Below are 17,521 nucleotides of genomic sequence, written 5' to 3'. Positions count from 1 at the left end.
AACTAAATTAAATCATACTCAAATTGTGTGAAACAATACTATTGGAGATTAAATGATGGGTAGTAGAAAATTTGAGCATGAAAAAGTGAAATCTTAATTGGAATTACATTTTGACTAGGACTTTTTTACTAGATACTCTGGATATTGTGAAGCTCATATATAAAGGAAGATTTTTTTTAAAAAAAAACCCTGCATAGATATAAATTATATAATAAATGGTTGTATATGTTTCCTTAGTTTGTAGGTAAACAGTATGGTAAATTTCCTGCTGTGACAGTGCTTCATGATGTTAATGACAAGATTTACCAAATTGCTAAATTTAAGCAATAGCAGTTGTCAAAGAAGAAACCATTAGGGCCAAAGACACTTCAGATAAGACATCTATTTCCGAACTTGTTTGTTTGAAAGAAACTGTAAGGCCTTCGTCAATTTTCCAGAAGAAGCATTCCTAGGAGGAATAGGTGTTTGATAATCGCTTGCCCTATGATACTCTGGAATTTTGAATCCATGCCAAGAAAATAAGGGCTTTGCCTATATATATTTGGTATAATTTGGGAAAATACTAGGCAAATAGTTAACCACATATCCTCCCTTAGCCAATTTTGGCTATTTGTAAAAATATCATATCTTTCAGAATATAAGATGCACTTCACCCACCCACCCACCCCACCACCAAAGAGGTGAAAGTTTGGGTGTGTCCTATACACTGAATGTAGCCCACCTGCCAAAAATGGGGCACGTAGAAACAATTGACTATGGCATTCCTTGCAGCCTGAAACAGCTGATCATTGGGAGGCCAATCCAACTGACAATTAGCTGCTTATGGTAATCAAGCTGTGCTGAAGATGAAATGGGCTGTTTGCTATTTGCTGCAAGTAGGCAAATTGCTGGGAGGCGGAGGCAGATTTCCCTCCCCTTCCCTGTTTCCCCCCCTCTTCCAAAAGTGCATCTTATAGTCTGGAGTGTCTTATAGGCCGAAAAATACAGTAAATGAGAGACCACAGACCACTTTTTTGATCTTTTGTTATTTCTAACAAGGTTGTAATTCTTTTAATTAGAATTATATAGAATTCATTACATTAGAATACAAACTGGATTGACAATTTCATCAATTCTTTTAATAAATTTAGAGTTACTGTATCAAAGTATAGAATAAATTTCTAATATTTCAGTGCATAAGTTCTGCGAAGGTATAATCTGTATAAAGTTGTATTTTAAGTTTTGGTTACCAACAATCCAAACTTGTTAAGAATATTTGGCATAAATTACCCTGCAATATTTTATGAATAACAATACTATTGAAGGTAAAAAATTAACAATTTGGTTAACTTTAAATAAGCTGTTTTTTATTTTTCGTTTGGTAGTCTTGGGCATATCTTTAACATACACCAGTACTATGTCTCTTCAGTAGTTCAAGTATTTTCAGACAATTTAATATATATTTTCAAATTAGTTTATCTTTAGAACATCCATTCATAATATTTCAAAGTCCCATTTCTGTGTACATTCACTGATGTTAAGCTGATTTACAATAATGTGGTGTCTGTCATAGTAATCCCCTCCTATAAGAGAAGTTTGAGAAATAAATTACTTATTTTTGTCCTTTAAAACTGTACCTTAATTTTTTTTTACAAAATTATTACTTTAGGATCACTGAAATTTTACTTCAGAAACTGGAGGATAGGCAAAAGAAATCAATTAACCATAACAGAATTTAAGGATTTGAATGACATTGTTTTTGTTTTTGCATCATACTTTCTCCTACTTTTCTAAACTGCATTGAGTAGCTTTCCTTTTTTACAAGCATTTGATGTAAAGTTTTCTTTATGAATACAAGTATCTTGAAATTTGGATTGGTTAAGATGATATAGCACTAGGCAATTTCAATTCAGTTCTTTGTCTTCAGAGGTCAATTTATAGCTGAATATTGAAATGAATGAACCCCAAAATGAATTAAAAACTGCACTTATGATTTAGTCTATGATTCAGTTTTATCCCCTAAACAAACAAACAAAAATGTTCATCTTTGAAAAATATACTATCCAGGAATAATATTTTTCCAAACAGGAAAGCCTTACAAATAAAGTATGTAATTGTGTAAAATCAAATACATATTCCAACTATTGTTGGTATTTGGATATCCAGTAATAATATTTCATTTGCTCATGTAAACGGCAAAATGGGTCAATATTCAAGCATCTATTCCAATGCAGATGCAAACTGCAATTATTTTGGGATAATTAGTATTGACCTAAAACTCTTTAAAAAACTAGATAAATAGCAAGATAAATCTAGGCAAAATTTCAATTATGATAGAAAGTCTATATATCTGTTAAAATGACGCATTTTTAAGATGCCAAAAAATCAGACCAAGATAAATCACTTGAGAATTCTTTCCACCTTTAATATAACATATAAGCTGTAGAATTCAATTGAAAAACAAATTGAAATCTTTTAGGGGAAATAAGAAAAAAGTTAATAGCCATGTTGCATGGTTTCAAACACCTTTTTTATTTTCACATTAAATCTTTTAGGGCAGGAGCCTATCAGCCTTGCAGACCTTGCCTTGGGAATCTTTGCTACTCTTTGGAAAGTGCTGCAAAATTGTCTGATTGGCATCTCTTGTGCACAGCCCATTTCACCTCATACTACCATATTTTCAAATGGATTCAGAAGCTGGGTCATTTAAAAAGTTTTATATTCTTCAGGTGAAGCCATTCTTTTATTGATTTAGAGATAGGCTGTGTTGAAAGATGAAATTTCTCTTCATCTCCAGCATTCTAGCAGATGCCTGATAATATTGTGCCCAAATTGATTGATATTATTCCATCTTGACTAAAGCCCCAGTTCCAGCAGCCCCAAAACAATGCTGCCATCATCACCATGCTTCAGTGTGGATTTGGTATATTTTTAGCAATGTGCAGTGCTCTTTTTATACCTAATTTACTTTTTGGAAATATAGTCAGAAATTTCAAACATGGTCTTAGACCATAATACGTTTTTCCATATGCTTTGTCAGACTTGAAGTAGGATTTTACAAAATGTAGCTGGGCGTGGACATTTTTCCTTGTAGGAAAAGGCTTCCGTCTTGCTATCATATTCCATAGACCAGACATGAAAATTATTGTCATATATAATAATACAACCGATACTTGCCAGAAATTCCTACAGCTTCTTTAACGTTGCTGTAGGCTTCTTGGCAGTCTCTCAGTCTTTTTTAAAATCAATTTTTTAAAATCAATTTTGGAGGGACATCCAGGTCTTGATAATGTCTGTGTTATGTCATATTTTCTTCACTTGCTGATGACTGTCTTCATTCTGTTCTATGGTATATCAAGTGAAATCTCTGATGCTTTGCAAGCTCTTTGCAGATCATAAATTTTGATGTAAGAGGCAACTGAATAAATGACAAAAAAATCCTGCTAGAACAGCTGAACTATATGGGCTTGATCAGACTTTAATTGATGGCACATCATGGCAGGTGTGTACTGACTACTATTTAATATTAGTTTGAATGTGATTCTGAACCCAGCCATATCCGTACTTACAAAAGGCTGTGAACGCTTATGTAGCCACATTATTCTAGTTTTTCTTTAATTGTTATTTTTTTCTCCTAAAATATTTCAGTTTGTTTTTCAACTGAATTATGTAGCGCATATGTTAATATTAAAGGTGGAAAGAATTCTGAAGTAATTTATCTTGGTCTGATTTTTTTTTACATCTCAAAAACCTGGCATTTTAATGAGTATTCAGATGTTCTATATCTATTATATGCTACTACCTTTGATATCAAGAACAAGCTGATCACTGAGATAAGATGTGATGGTTCCATTCTTATTGCATGTCCATTTCTGTCTTGGTTTTCCATGTTCTTCCCACAAGGCAACTTTTGCTCCAGGTATGTCCCTGCCTCCAATGACATCAAGGCAAGCATCATTGACCTAGATAAGTTGGGGGGGAAATGTTGATTGGCTTAAAAGGTTTAATTATGCATACACTTCTGTCAGACATATGTCTAATAAATAATACCATAAAATGTAACTTTTCTTAAGGAAATAGTAGGTCTAAAATGAATTGTTGGGGATAGGTAGGCAGTGGTCTAAATTTGACCAATTGTATTAAGTTAGATATAAATTAAGCCAGAATTTTTTTTAAAAAAACTTTTAAAAACAAAATTTAACCTTCAGACTCCACTTACAAGAACAATAATTTTCTTGAATGACAGCAACTATAATTTGCTAACGGTTTGTGAAAGAATGCTCCTTTAATATGTGGAGCAATAATGATAGGCAGAAATTTGATTTAGTACATAAATAACAAATAATTTCTAGCGTATTTTTTTGTTTAAGAGTCTAAACACATTCAGAACTACTAATTGCCTAATTTACCTTTTAAAACATGGAAATTTGTGTGCATAGCAGAACTTATTACAGATTTTTAGAAAGATGAAACTATTGGACTAAGAGTGATGAGATGAGATTCAAGTCCACCATTGGGCAACCTCATAGCACACTCTCATAATAGGTGTGAAGAAACATTAAAGAACAGTAAGTTGTGTATTTTGCCTTGGGGTTTAGGTGGATATAGATTTAACAAATAAATATTCCTGGAATGTATAAAAAGAGTAAGCACATGTAATAATAGATTATTGAAATTGCTTCAAAATCTGCCTTCACTTCAGACTTACATGTTGGGGATATATAAGGAAGCAAATTCTCATTTTGAAAAATACCAACTTTCTAACCCAGAAAAATATTGATTACAATGATGATCACATTTAGAATGAGTATTTCTAAAACTCTTAGAAATGAAATAATAGTTATTCCATGAAATGTATTATAAACTCTCTCATTTCCTTTTAGAACATGGTCCATTTTTATTCTAAATAACTTGCAGTTAGAAGTCACACTTGTTACAACTGTAAGTGCAATGAACATGGTTTTAAAACATGCAGTAGATATGAAGTCAGTAAATAAGGATGAGCTAAAAATGAATTAATTACCCTGCTCTTGTTTTAATTTGTCTGCTGCTTAGAAGTTAAGATGGACGGCTATATAAATCTGATAAGTAAAGAAACTACCTTGGACTTGATGAGTCCACGACTGTAATGCCAGATCTGAGTATTTTTGCCATTTTGTGGGAACAAACATACTGATGTAGCTCTTCCATCCATTAAAGTGCCAGCTACTGTCAAGTATTTTTCTTGGGATCTGTTCTTTATTCTGAAATACACCGCTGGCTGAAATAGAAAAGCATAATTAACTCATACTTCATGAAGAAATCTGAATTCATATGATAAAACTTGTATAGACAGAACATTTAATAGTACAGATAATCCTTGACTTACAATGCTTTGTTTAATTAGTTTGAAGTTATGACTGTTGAAAAAAAATATTTATGACCTGGTCCTAGTTGTAACTTCACACTACAATGGTGGTATGAAATTACAACTGTCACACCACCATTGTAGTCATAGGATCACAATTTGGGTTCTTAGCAACCAATTCATATTTACAATGGTTGCAGCATCTTGTGATCATGTGATCAACATTGATCACAACACTTTCCGACAAACAAAGTCAATGGGGAATCTGGCAGAGAAGGTAGCAAATTGTAATCAGGTGATTTTTCATTTAATAACTGGCAAATAGGATTGTAAAATTAGTTGACTCTTTTAATTAACCTGTTGCCTAATGACAAATTTTCTGGTCCCAATTATGGTCTCAAGTTGGAGACCATTTGCAGATTCATATCCAAATTTCATATATATGAATTAATGGGATGCAATGGGTAAAGCAATAGATTAGTACCAGTATCAATGGAATTTGAGCAAAAGCGGTAGGCGCCATCACTATTAGTTGTTTCAAATAATTTTGATTGTTATTCTGAATTTTCAAAAGAAGTACCAAACTGAGTACAGAGAGTCATATCTGGGATTAAACTACAGAAGTAATTTGATGTTGTGATTAAGGTACAGGTTAGAAAGCAGGAGACTGAGTTTTAGTCCTGTCTAAGGCGGAAAGCTGGCTGGGTGACTGGGTCAGTCATGTTCTCTCAGCTCACAATGTCAGATTTGGGTGATAAATCAGTTGGTCGATTCCTGTCATAACCAATGGGTCAATACTTGCTTGGTCCCAAAAAAAAGTGGACCTTACACTTGTGGGAAAACAATAGGAAGAATTTGGAGTCACACTGTTTTGCTGCCTTAAGCCTGGAATTATGGCTTCCTATTATAATGTTGGTCAGGTAGAGAATAAACTCTAGTTACACATCAAATCAATCAATCCATACTTTAATAGTCCCTATTTAATCATAGTTAGGCCACTAAAGCTGACTGTAGATCTGCAGGTCAGCAGTCCAAATCTCATCACCGGCTCAAGGTTGACTCAGCTTTCCATCCTTCTGATGTGGGTAAAATGAGGACCCGGATTGTGGGGGCAATAGCTGGCTCTGTTAAAAAGTGCTATTGCTGACATATTGTAAGCTGCCCTGAGTCTAAGGAGAAGGGTGGCATTAAAAAACCTGAATAAATAAATAGATAAATAAATACAGGTAGTCCCCAGGTTATGTCATCCCTGACATACGACGTTTCATCGTTACGACGACCTGGGGAAAGCTTCGAAGCCACCCGTGCTGCTGCCGCTTCCCTTCAGGTGAAGGGATCTCCATGGTGGGCAGTGGCTTCGGAGACCCCGCGGAGACCCCCTCGCCCGAACGGAGGCAGCAGCAGCTTCAAGGGACCAACAGCCGGTCCTTCTCGGCGCTGCATTGCTGCAACCTCGGGGGCTGCCCGCCGCCGCCTCCATTCAGGCAAGGGGATCTCCGCGGTGGGCAGCCTCAGGCTACAGCAACGCAGCGCCAAGAAGGACCGGCTGCTGGTCCCTTGAAGCCGGTCCTTCTTGGCGCTGCGTTGCTGCAGCCTCCGAGGCTGCTGCCGCCTCCGAGACTGCCGCCGCCTCCATTCGGGCAAGGGGATCTCTGCGGTGGGCAGTCTCGGAGGCTACAGCAACACAGCCCCGAGAAGGACCGATTTCAAGGGACCAACAGCCGGTCCTTCTCAACGCTGCGTTGCTGTAGCCTCCGAGGCACCCACCGCAGAGATCCCCTCGCCCGAATGTTCAGCAGGAAGCTTCGCTGGATGTTGGTTTCTTGAAGAAGGGCCCCCCCTACCGCCGTGTAAATCGGAATATTCATGTAAATTGGAATATTCCGACTTACATCAAACTCGGCTTACAACGGGCCGTGGGAACGGATCCCCGTTGTAAGTCGGGGACTATCTGTAGTACTATTCCTAAACAATACTGAGGAAGAACAATACTAAACATATTTAAATTTATTTTATGCTTCCAAGTGAATGTAAAGTGCTAGTATTAGGCTTTGTAGATATTTATGTGTTTCTAGCCTTAAATGGCAAGAACACACACTATCAATTTTCAGTGGTTCTCATCTAAGAACCTCAAATTGCCATTTCAGGTTTAGGGGAGGAAAATCATCTTTATACTAGTACCTGCTTTATGGGACGAAGAGAGCCAATTGCTGTCCATCCACTAAGCTGTGTCCAGTTTGAAATTTTGCTTGATTCAAGAATAAACTGTTTCCCCAAGAAATTGCACCCTTCATAAGCAATCCATCTGTTTCAAAATGCAATATACATTAAGTACAGTATCCAGAGAGTTGCAGAAATGGAAAACACAAAACAACTTAACATTCTAGCTTGTGTTCTATGGCAATGATTCATATAGAATGTGAAAGTTTTATCTTTCTAATTACAGGTAGTCCTGAGCTTAGTCATTCATTGAGTGACCATTCAAAATTACAATGGCACTGAAAAAAAGTGATTTTCACACTTAAGACTTGCAATATCCCCTCAATCACATGATCAAAATTCAAACTCTTGCTAGCATATTTACGACAATTATTATGTCCTGAGGTCATGTAATCACTCTGTGACCTGACAAGCAAAGGCAATGGGGAAGCCAGATTTACTTAACAACTGTGTTACCTATTGCAGTGATTCATTTAACTATGGCAAAAAAAAGCTCATAAAATGGGGTAAAATTCACTTAACAAATATATCACTTAGCAACATAAATTTTGTGCTCAATTGTGGTTGTAGATTGAGGGCTATCTGTAGTTGTTTATTTTACTACAGTTGTTTTTACAAGCGTCCCCTACTTATGTTGAGAGGAAAACATAGTGGCAAAGATACCATTTAACACTAGAACTTTTTCTTCATATTTAACTATAAGGAAAATATTTTAGAAAATTCTACACTCAAGGTTTCTTAAATATATCCAAGCCTTGGCTATGGTCATGATTATTTAAATAAGCTACCTCATGTTACAAAAGACATATCAATAATTCACTTAATACTTTTAAATATTTTTAAGTGCTTGTCTATAGCAGTATGAGACCATGCACTTAGAATCAGCATATCTGTATAGTGTTGTACAGTCTTTTGCACGAGTTAAAATACTGGATATAGTCATATAGTATAAAGGCAGGCAAGCACCTTTTTTTGTACTGATTATTTAATTGTAATATATTTAAAGCAAAATAAAGATATTATGATAATTTTAAGTTCTTAATTTATTTTACTGCTCCCAGTTAGGCTGCTAGAAAAGTATTGCACCATAGATACTGCAGCAATTTACTGTATTGCATGTTTTTAAGATTATCCTAAAATAAGATTATCCTAAAATATTTCATGCTTTTCAGGTCAGAAGCTTTATTTAAAGCTGTAATTTAACTATCCAATTTTGTTAATTCCACTTTGCTTGGAAGATATTATCTAAACAAGACAATTCCACATTATTTTAAATATTTCTTAGTATATTATTATGAAACTTTCTTATCTACATTTACATCTGTCTAAAACATTTTTGGTATTCATTTTTTGGTAAATATAATTATAAGTTGTTTTTTACTGGAAAATTTATCAGTGTAATCAAGTACTTCAAATAAGACATTATTCTTGATTCAGAAAGCACCATATTATTCAGCGTATAAGGCGCACCTTATTCTTCCCCAAAAGAGGCTGGAAATTTTGGTACATCTTATACTCTGAATGTAGCTTTTTTTGAAGCCTTTTTCCATAGCCCTAATTAGATGCTAATGATCTTCCCAGCTCTTACCTTGTAGACTCTTTCATTGTTACTCTTTGCAAAGAATGTTTGCCAAGCCAAGCCCTAAATCTTTGCAGACTTTTTTTCATTGCTCCAAGTAAGTTTCTTTCCAGCCCTAATAAGGAGCTAACAATGTTCCCAGCTCTTACTGGCTTGCAAGCTCTTTCATTGTTATTCTCTTTGAATAAAGTTTTTTTTAAACCCTAACGAGGATATAAAATAATGTACTGAAGCTGACCAGATGAGTATGTGGTAGGTGGATTTCTCCCCCTATTTTCCTCCCTAGAATCTAAGGTGTGTCTTATACTCCGGTATGAGTACATTAGTTTATTCTTATGAATTTATTTCATTAGTAAACACAGTTCAAGACACAAATTAATATCCACAGCAATTTTAACAATTTCAATTCCAAAAACAATGTCTAAGTTTTTATTTTAATATGAGCCAGAACTGTTTGGTTCATATTAAAATAAAAATAAAATAACTTAGTTATGAAACATTATTCTTGTATAGATTAACAGAAAAGAAACACAGAACTTGTATCAAATATATAAATCTGGTGCAAAGAGGAGTCATATACAGTGAACCCTCGATCATCGCGAGGGTTCCGTTCCAGGACCCCACGCGATGATCGATTTTTAGCGAAGTAGCGGTGCGGAAGTAAAAACACCATCTGCGCGTGCGCAGATGGTGTTTTTGCTTCCACTGCCGCCCGCCCTTCGCCCGCCCACCCCGTTGCTCGCGCCTGGGGTGCGCGCGCGCGTTTGGGGACTCCCTAGATCCGCTCCCCAGCTGGGGAGCGGATCTAGGGAGTCCCCAAACGCGCGCGCTTTCCCCAGCAACGCGCGCGCTTTCCCCAGCAACGCGCGCGGGGTGGGGACTCCCTAGATCCGCTCCCCAGCTGGCGCGTTGCTGGGGAAAGCGCGCGCGTTTGGGGACTCCCTAGATCCGCTCCCCAGCTGGGGAGCGGATCTAGGGAGTCCCCACCGCGCGCGCGTTGCTGGGGAAAGCGCGCGCGTTTGGGGACTCCCTAGATCCGCTCCCCAGCTGGGGAGCGGATCTAGGGAGTCCCCACCGCGCGCGCGTTGCTGGGGAAAGCGCGCGCGTTTGGGGACTCCCTAGATCCGCTCCCCAGCTGGGGAGCGGATCTAGGGAGTCCCCAAACGCGCGCGCTTTCCCCAGCAACGCGCGCGCGTTTGGGGACTCCCTATATCCGCTCCCCAGCTGGGGAGCGGATCTAGGGAGTCCCCAAACGCGCGCGCTTTCCCCAGCTGGGGAGCGGAGCTGGGATGTCCCCAAGCGTGTGCCGCCCACCCGCCCACGCCGTTGCTCGCGCCGCCGCTGGGGTCTTACGGGGGCAAGAGGGGGAAGACCCAGGGAAGCCTCTGCCCGGCGGGGAAACTCCACCATCTATGCATGCGTGGAAGGGCACGCATGCGCAGATGGTGGAGTTTACTTCCTGGTTGAAAACTCGCGAAATAGCCCTTTCGCGATACTTGAACACGCGAAACTCGAGGGTTCACTGTATTTTGTCTAAATATGTAAAGATAAGTACAAAAAATACACCTCAGTTTAAATTGTGACTATGGAAGGATTTTTTAAATTCAAAATGGTCTACATAGGTATATTATAGTCTACATAAAATACCTATGTTAATATTTGACATATATTAAAACAACCCATATATTAGTAAAATATTGAAGTAGAACATTGATAATTGTTTCAAAAAGATACAAATACTGTAAATATAAAATCTGTATTTGGAAAAAAACAGATAAGATGAAAATTAAGAACAAAGGAACAGAAGAAAATATTAAATCTAGAAAATAATGTTGTTTAGGGACCGGAGAAATCTCACTGGCTGGAAGACTAAGGACCTACTTATGTACTGATTGTAAAGGAAGAAGAAAATCTTAGTTAACCTGAAATACTGCTACAATGAAAACCCTACATGGAGCCAATCTAAACATTGTTCATTAATGTATAATTGATATATACATTTATTTAGAAAGAAACATGATTTTCAGAAGGAATTTTATGTGAAAATCCAAAGAGCAGTAAAGGAGAATTGGGTTCATTCTCTAAGCCACACATTTCTAACTAGCTCAGCTATCTCCAGCTATTTACAAAGCTGACCTATTTACAAAGTAATCAAATAATAGGGATTTACAAATTCACTGATGTGGCAATGTAACAATTGCCTGAAACGTTCTGTCCCATCCCACTTAAAAATTGTTTAAGGGTTAGAGTCCCAGGATTTTCCAATAATAGGCTGTTCTGTCTGTCCAGGACAAATCAACTGTTACTAGCTTGGAAAACTTACTTCCTGGCATTGCCAAACTGCCTCAAAACAGCATTACTGAATTAGAAATTTTGCCTAATTATAAAGTAATATTTTAAATTCTGCCTTTGTATTTCTAACCCTAATATTTAAAAGACCGATAAGGTTTTTAAAAATAAAAGATGGACCTCTTTTCATAAAGAAAATATTTGCTAAACTCAGCAAATACTGGTTTAAATAGAAAAATGTTCTTTGCAACAGGTAAAGATGAATGAGAAAATTCTTGGATTATATAAGATATAATCACTTCATATCTTAGAAGTCACCATCATCTGTTTTTCTGCAGGTTACATGTAGCCTTGAGTCCAAAATTCCACATATGCTGGTCTTTTAAGAAGACAGTTATAGTTGGTCCAAAATGCAGCAGTAAAGCTCCTAGCTGGCATGAATAGTTTTATAACAGCCATTATGTTGGATACTAATAAATTTCTAGATCCAGGACAAAATGACCTTGTTGAGGTGTTTCGAAACAATTGCCACAAGGAATTTGTCATTGATGTGTACACTGAGAGCATTTGCACCAATGACAAATTCCTTGTGTGTCCAATCATACTTGGCCAATAATTCTATTCTATTCTGTCCTGTTCTATCCTATCCTATACCATACATATCTTCCAGGCTATGTCTGCTACTACGTTTCTGCCTGTCTTTTGCATTCTTTCTGAAAGGATGTTTAGGGTCCTCATCCAAAAAGGTAAAATGAATGGGACCTAGAAGTGATCCTTCTCGGCAAATGTTTCCATTACTGTGGTATCCCCTGAATGTATAGGGCTCCATCCTGTTAATTTATGGAAGACTTACGAAGATGGTAGTTCTTTCACGTTTCAGTTTCTTGATTGATGTGAAAAAAGCAGACCCTGCACTAGGAGGAAGAAGAGAATAAGAAGAAGAAGAAGAAGAAGATAATTGCAAAGTATTTGAAGGAAGTGATATGCAATGTTTGGATAAATAGTTGTTAGTTATTATCTTTGAAGCCCTATGTGGCTCTAGGGCCAAGTCATCTGCAGGCTTGCCTCTATCATTCCTACCATATCAAATAGAGTGGACATGCTTTTTGTCCCTTCCCTTAAACATTGCCATTTTATGGGATCTCGTAAATTGCCCTTTTCCTGTCATCTCCTGCGTTAGGCAATACCCTTCCCCTTGAGGTTTAGTAGGCTTCTATCCTAACCTTCCAAAGAGTACTTAAGACCTTGTTTTTCCTCTAAGTGCTGGGATAGAGAGGTGGATGAGATAATTCAATGATAGACTTGCATGTGGAAGCTTAATTGTGGTGCCAGGTTTTTAATGTATATGGATTTAATGGATGTATGTATTATGTTGTTTTATTATTAATGTTATTTTAATTGTTGGTTGAGAGCCATCTAGAATTTGATATAAGATAGGCAGCTATATAATTTTTTAAAATAAAAAGTTAGTATGTTCATCTATGTGATATGAGTATGTTATTTCTCCAGAATGAGTAAAGGAATAAAATTCTCAGTACATTAATTTATCTTAGCATTGTCATACTTACATGCCACTTTTTATCCATAATGACTGAGTAAGAAAGGGAAAATCTTTATTCGGAATTGAATTGGTAGCTTCTTGCAAGTGTATTTCTTTGCCTTCGCAATTCTTTAGTGAAAAAAGGCTGATCAACGGCTCAGCGAAAACCTGAAAAAAAATACTGTGCTGGTTAATTATATTTAGATTTTCTTTGGTTCCTCCTATGTGATGAAGCTTTTCCTTGGTTTGGAGATGCTTATTTAGAAAGTAAGTTTGACTCCATTATATTCTGCAAATTTTAATCAATAAAGCAAAATTAACATAAATCATGGAAAAACAAATTCAGTACTAGTCCACCCACATTTTTAATGATAATTGTTGAGTTCCCTAATCAACTAGGTCTAGGCAATTTACTGTAAGTGATAAAGATAAACAGATGCTGTCACCTGCCTGTCGTGTTTGGATGGGCTCATAAAAGCCCCCTCCCTTCTCTCATAAACCTGTCACCAGGCTGGGTCTCCGGATTGCAGCCTGCAGCCCGTTTCGCCATCTACCGCTGTGGCGGGCAACGCCAGGACCGCTTGGCTGGGAAGAGGGCGGTTCTGGGCTTGCGAGGGAAGGGAGGGGGCTTTTCTGAGGCCATCCAAGTATGATAGGCAGTTGACAGGGTGCAGCTGGCCACTTCCACGAAGCCCCCTTAGGTCCGGGGAGGGAGGGGGGAGAGGCAAGGAGGCGATCCTTAGCTGGAGACCCCAGGAACCCCGTGGCCGGTGGCAGGTCCTGGGAGATGGGCTTGTCTAGGCTCTGGAGCACCACCGCTGCCGCTCCCACCATGGAAAGGCAGCCGAGGGAAAAGTTGCCGCCGCTGCCTCTGCCAGGGCCAACTAACACGGGTGGCATGCGTTGTCCCTGCCAGCCGGTATTGGCTGATGAGCCGTCCCAGCAGGCTGAAAAACGGCTCAGGCAAGCAGCTCCGCCTCTCTCCGGAGCCACTCACCCGAGCCACTTTTCGGCTGGGAGGGCTCATTGGCCAACTGCTGCTGGTCTCCCGTGGGGAGGGAAGCCATGGGCTGCCAGGCGGTCTCAGTAACATTCGATGTATAAGATGGACCCAATTTTTAAAGCACTTTTTAAAGGTAAAAAGGTGCGTCTTCTACATCGAAAAATATGGTAACTCTAATCCCCTGAAGTCATTCAATACATGTAAATCCTAATTAGTTACATTGTTTAATACAGAAACATTGAATTAAAAAACAATATCCTAAGCAAAATTATCTCTGATCCAATAGATTTAAAGGTAGGAAGTACATGAAAATCAAATGATGAAATTCAACTCTTAGTAGATAAGCCAAACCAAATAAAAGTTGGCTGTAATCACAGAAATAATTAACTAATGAAAATTCATACATACAAATCAGAACCACAACTGCTTGGACTGTATAATGATTTTCTGAATATTGCTAGATGGTAAGTTCTTACATGGTGAACAGGCTTAAGGGACTTGACTTTAGTTGTTGAACACCCACAGGAAGCAAGGTCAGGGTAGAGATCTTCTTCTAGCACACACTGTTCAACAGCAGTTTTTCCCTGATAATAAAGCAACCAACTGAAAAATAAGAAAAAAAATCCACAAGAAGTTGTATTGATTTCTACTAAGTAAAATAATGCAACATATAAATACAGATTTATTATTATGTATTACAACTAATAATAATAATACTGTAATAAATTTATTGTCATTGTCAAAACAACAAATTGTCATTGGCAACGAAAGTTGTGTGACACCCAGAGACCAGTCCCACCATACATAAAATCATAATAGGTAAATTTAAAAATAAAATAAAAAATAGAATAAAATGTCCCACCCACTACAAATATCGATGGATTTATGTGTAGAAACAAAAAAAATGGTAATGGCTAGCATTCATCTCCAAATGCCCTTGATTCACTTCTCAATGGCTTTGTTTCTAGAATTCCCTATTTTTTAAATTATTATTATTATTATTATTATTATTATTATTATTATTATTATTATTAATTCAATTTGTATGCTGTCCCTCTCCGGAGACTCGGAGCGGCTCACAACACAAAACATGGTACAGATCCCGCAATAAAAAGCAATTTAAAACCCTGAGTACAGACAAACCTTGCGTAAAACAGAAAACGGCCCGGGGGAGTCAATTTCCCCATGCCTGACGGCAGAGGTGGGTTGTGAGGAGTTTGTGAAAGGCAAGGAGTGTGGGGGCAATCCTAATCTCGGGGGGAGTTGATTCCAGAGGGTCGGGGCCGCCACAGAGAAGGCTCTTCCCCTGGGTCCCGCCAGACGACATTGTTTCGTCGACGGGACCCGGAGAAGGCCAACTCTGTGGGACCTAACCGGTCGCTGGGATTCATGCAGCATCTGATATTATTAATTAATTAATTAATTTTATTTATTAATTAGTTTTCTATGCCGCCCTTCTCTGCAGACTCAGGGTGGCTCAAAACATTACAACATATTACTCTATTCAGGAGATGGATCAGAGAAAAGCTCTGTGTGGCAGTTGTGAATGTATTATTTTAATTATCATATCTCTACCATAACACTGACTAGAAAGTTGCAATTCAATGTTATGTATTTCAATGACACCGGCTGGATTGCTAAAGGTTGCATTTTAATCTGAAGAATTTCAAATACATTCTTTGAAAACACAAAAATTGGCAGACTGCCCTTAGATGTCCCCTTAAGTCTGAACTTTTAAACTAGCGAGAAGCGGTGAACTTGAGTCCTTATAATTGCTGTTATTCAAATTCAATTAGCAGAGTAATAAAAGTTTTAAAGAATTTGCATCTATCTATCTATCTATCTATCTATCTATCTATCTATCTATCTATCTATCTATCTATCTATCTATCTATCCATCTATCTATCTATCCATCTATCTAGTCAGTCAATCAAGTATAGGATAGTAGTTTATATAACCATAACAGAAAATTATGATAAAAAAAGACAATAGGACAGGGACGGTAGGCACAATGGTATGATCGTAAAATTTCAGATTTCAATTTACTGGAGCCCAACCCACACCAAGCATTTTTACAATTAATTCAACTGCTCAATTAATCTAGCAGGATCTACTCTATCAAATATATTCATTTTCTTCTACACAGCATCTGGAATGTGAAAAATATAGCAGTTGCATCAGCTTTAGTGACTGTAACCACAAACTGTTGTACTAGACTAGGGGAAGCTCTTGGCTAACCCCAATTTCTAAAGTTTCCATAGATTTCATGCTGATAACCAAAAAACATTCATTTTAGTTCTTTGTGCAGATGGTTACAGTTCACTAAGAATTCATGAGTTACCCTAGAACAGTGATGGCAAATCTATGGCACGGGTGCCACAGGTGGCACGCGGAGTCATATCTGCTGGCACGCTAGCTGTTGCTGTAGCTCAACATGCACAAGTGTGCTCACCACCTGATTTTTGGCTTGCACAGATGCTCTGGGAGGGTGCTTTTGGCTTCCAGAGAGCCACCGGGGGGGATGGGGGAGAGCGCTTTTACCCTCCCCTGCCTCCAGGGAAGTCTTTGGAGCCTGGGGAGGACGAAACATGAGCCTACTGGGCTCACCAGAAGTTGGGAAACAGGCCATTTCTGGTCTCCAGAGGGCCTCCAGGGGGAGGGACACAGGGAAATTTTCGCCCTCCCCAGGCATTGAATTATGGGTGTGGACACTCTTGCTTGCGCAATAGCACACACACACACACGGTCTTTCGCCACCCACGGAAAAAAAGTTCGTCATCACTGCCCTAGAATGTCTAAATGCGCATATACATGTTTTTGCCCCTCTCACTATAATTGATAACTCTTTAGAAGCAAGAAAACTTGCATTTTAAACAAGGCAAAGAAATCATGCCTCTCTATAGGTATGTTTGAGGAATTGGTTATAAATCTTTATCTCTGCAATCCTCAATCTTATCTGGCCTCTTTTTTACCTTTGCTTTTTGTTTGCCAGCTTCTCATCACAGGTACCAAATATGAATATCTACTCAGTTTTCAGGAAATTATGGTGCTGATGGCCATTTAATAAATCCTTGTATAAGTACTAAATCACAGAAATAGACTGAAATAATTTTCCAAAATGTTTTAAAAAGTATGCATAAATCAGCTCACCATCCCCGTAAAACTTTAAATGAGTGTGGCATGAAGGATGTCAAATCAGCAGCTTCTGTTGTAAAATCAATACATGATCCCTGGAAGTGTACATTATCAAAAGCTTTGATCTGTAAAGAAGCAAACACTGGAATAAAAAATGTGTAAGAATCAGCTAGAAAACAAACTATGTAATGGAAGAGGTTTTGTCAGGCACTGCTCCATCAACTGAAGTATAAAACATATTTTATGTAAGCTGCTGAGTTTCTGTATTGTGACAGGATAGAAATATAGTTAATAAAAAATAAATTATAGTTGATAAATAATAAAAAACATATGATTCTGTCAAAAGGGTTGTTATAAGCATACACAAGTTGACATAATAGACTGCATGTTACTATTCAATTAGTAAGATGCAGAAATTGCAAAATAAA

At 37.8% G+C, this 17,521-nt stretch overlaps 1 protein-coding gene across 2 annotated transcripts in view; it reads right to left on the bottom strand.

Annotated features, from left to right (window-relative positions):
- Nucleotides 1–1,008: 1,008 nt before the first annotated feature.
- CRYBG3 (crystallin beta-gamma domain containing 3) overlaps nucleotides 1,009–17,521 on the bottom strand; it is a 76,681-nt gene continuing 60,168 nt past the window's right edge. For both annotated transcript variants that reach the window (XM_070750194.1, XM_070750195.1), the window contains exons 16-22: nucleotides 17,109–17,218; nucleotides 14,434–14,560; nucleotides 12,983–13,122; nucleotides 7,508–7,631; nucleotides 5,081–5,239; nucleotides 3,782–3,941; nucleotides 1,009–1,562 (exon numbers count right to left, since the gene is read on the bottom strand). In XM_070750194.1, coding sequence (XP_070606295.1) covers nucleotides 1,474–1,562; nucleotides 3,782–3,941; nucleotides 5,081–5,239; nucleotides 7,508–7,631; nucleotides 12,983–13,122; nucleotides 14,434–14,560; nucleotides 17,109–17,218 — 909 coding nt within the window. In that variant the 3' untranslated portion in view covers nucleotides 1,009–1,473. The remainder of the gene's footprint in view (nucleotides 1,563–3,781; nucleotides 3,942–5,080; nucleotides 5,240–7,507; nucleotides 7,632–12,982; nucleotides 13,123–14,433; nucleotides 14,561–17,108; nucleotides 17,219–17,521) is intronic.

This window comes from Erythrolamprus reginae, chromosome 4 (assembly GCF_031021105.1).
Source record: "Erythrolamprus reginae isolate rEryReg1 chromosome 4, rEryReg1.hap1, whole genome shotgun sequence".
Classification (NCBI taxonomy): Eukaryota; Metazoa; Chordata; class Lepidosauria; order Squamata; family Dipsadidae; genus Erythrolamprus; species Erythrolamprus reginae.
The sequence above is the reverse complement of the archived record's forward strand: the minus strand, read 5'-3'. Positions and strand labels throughout refer to the sequence as shown.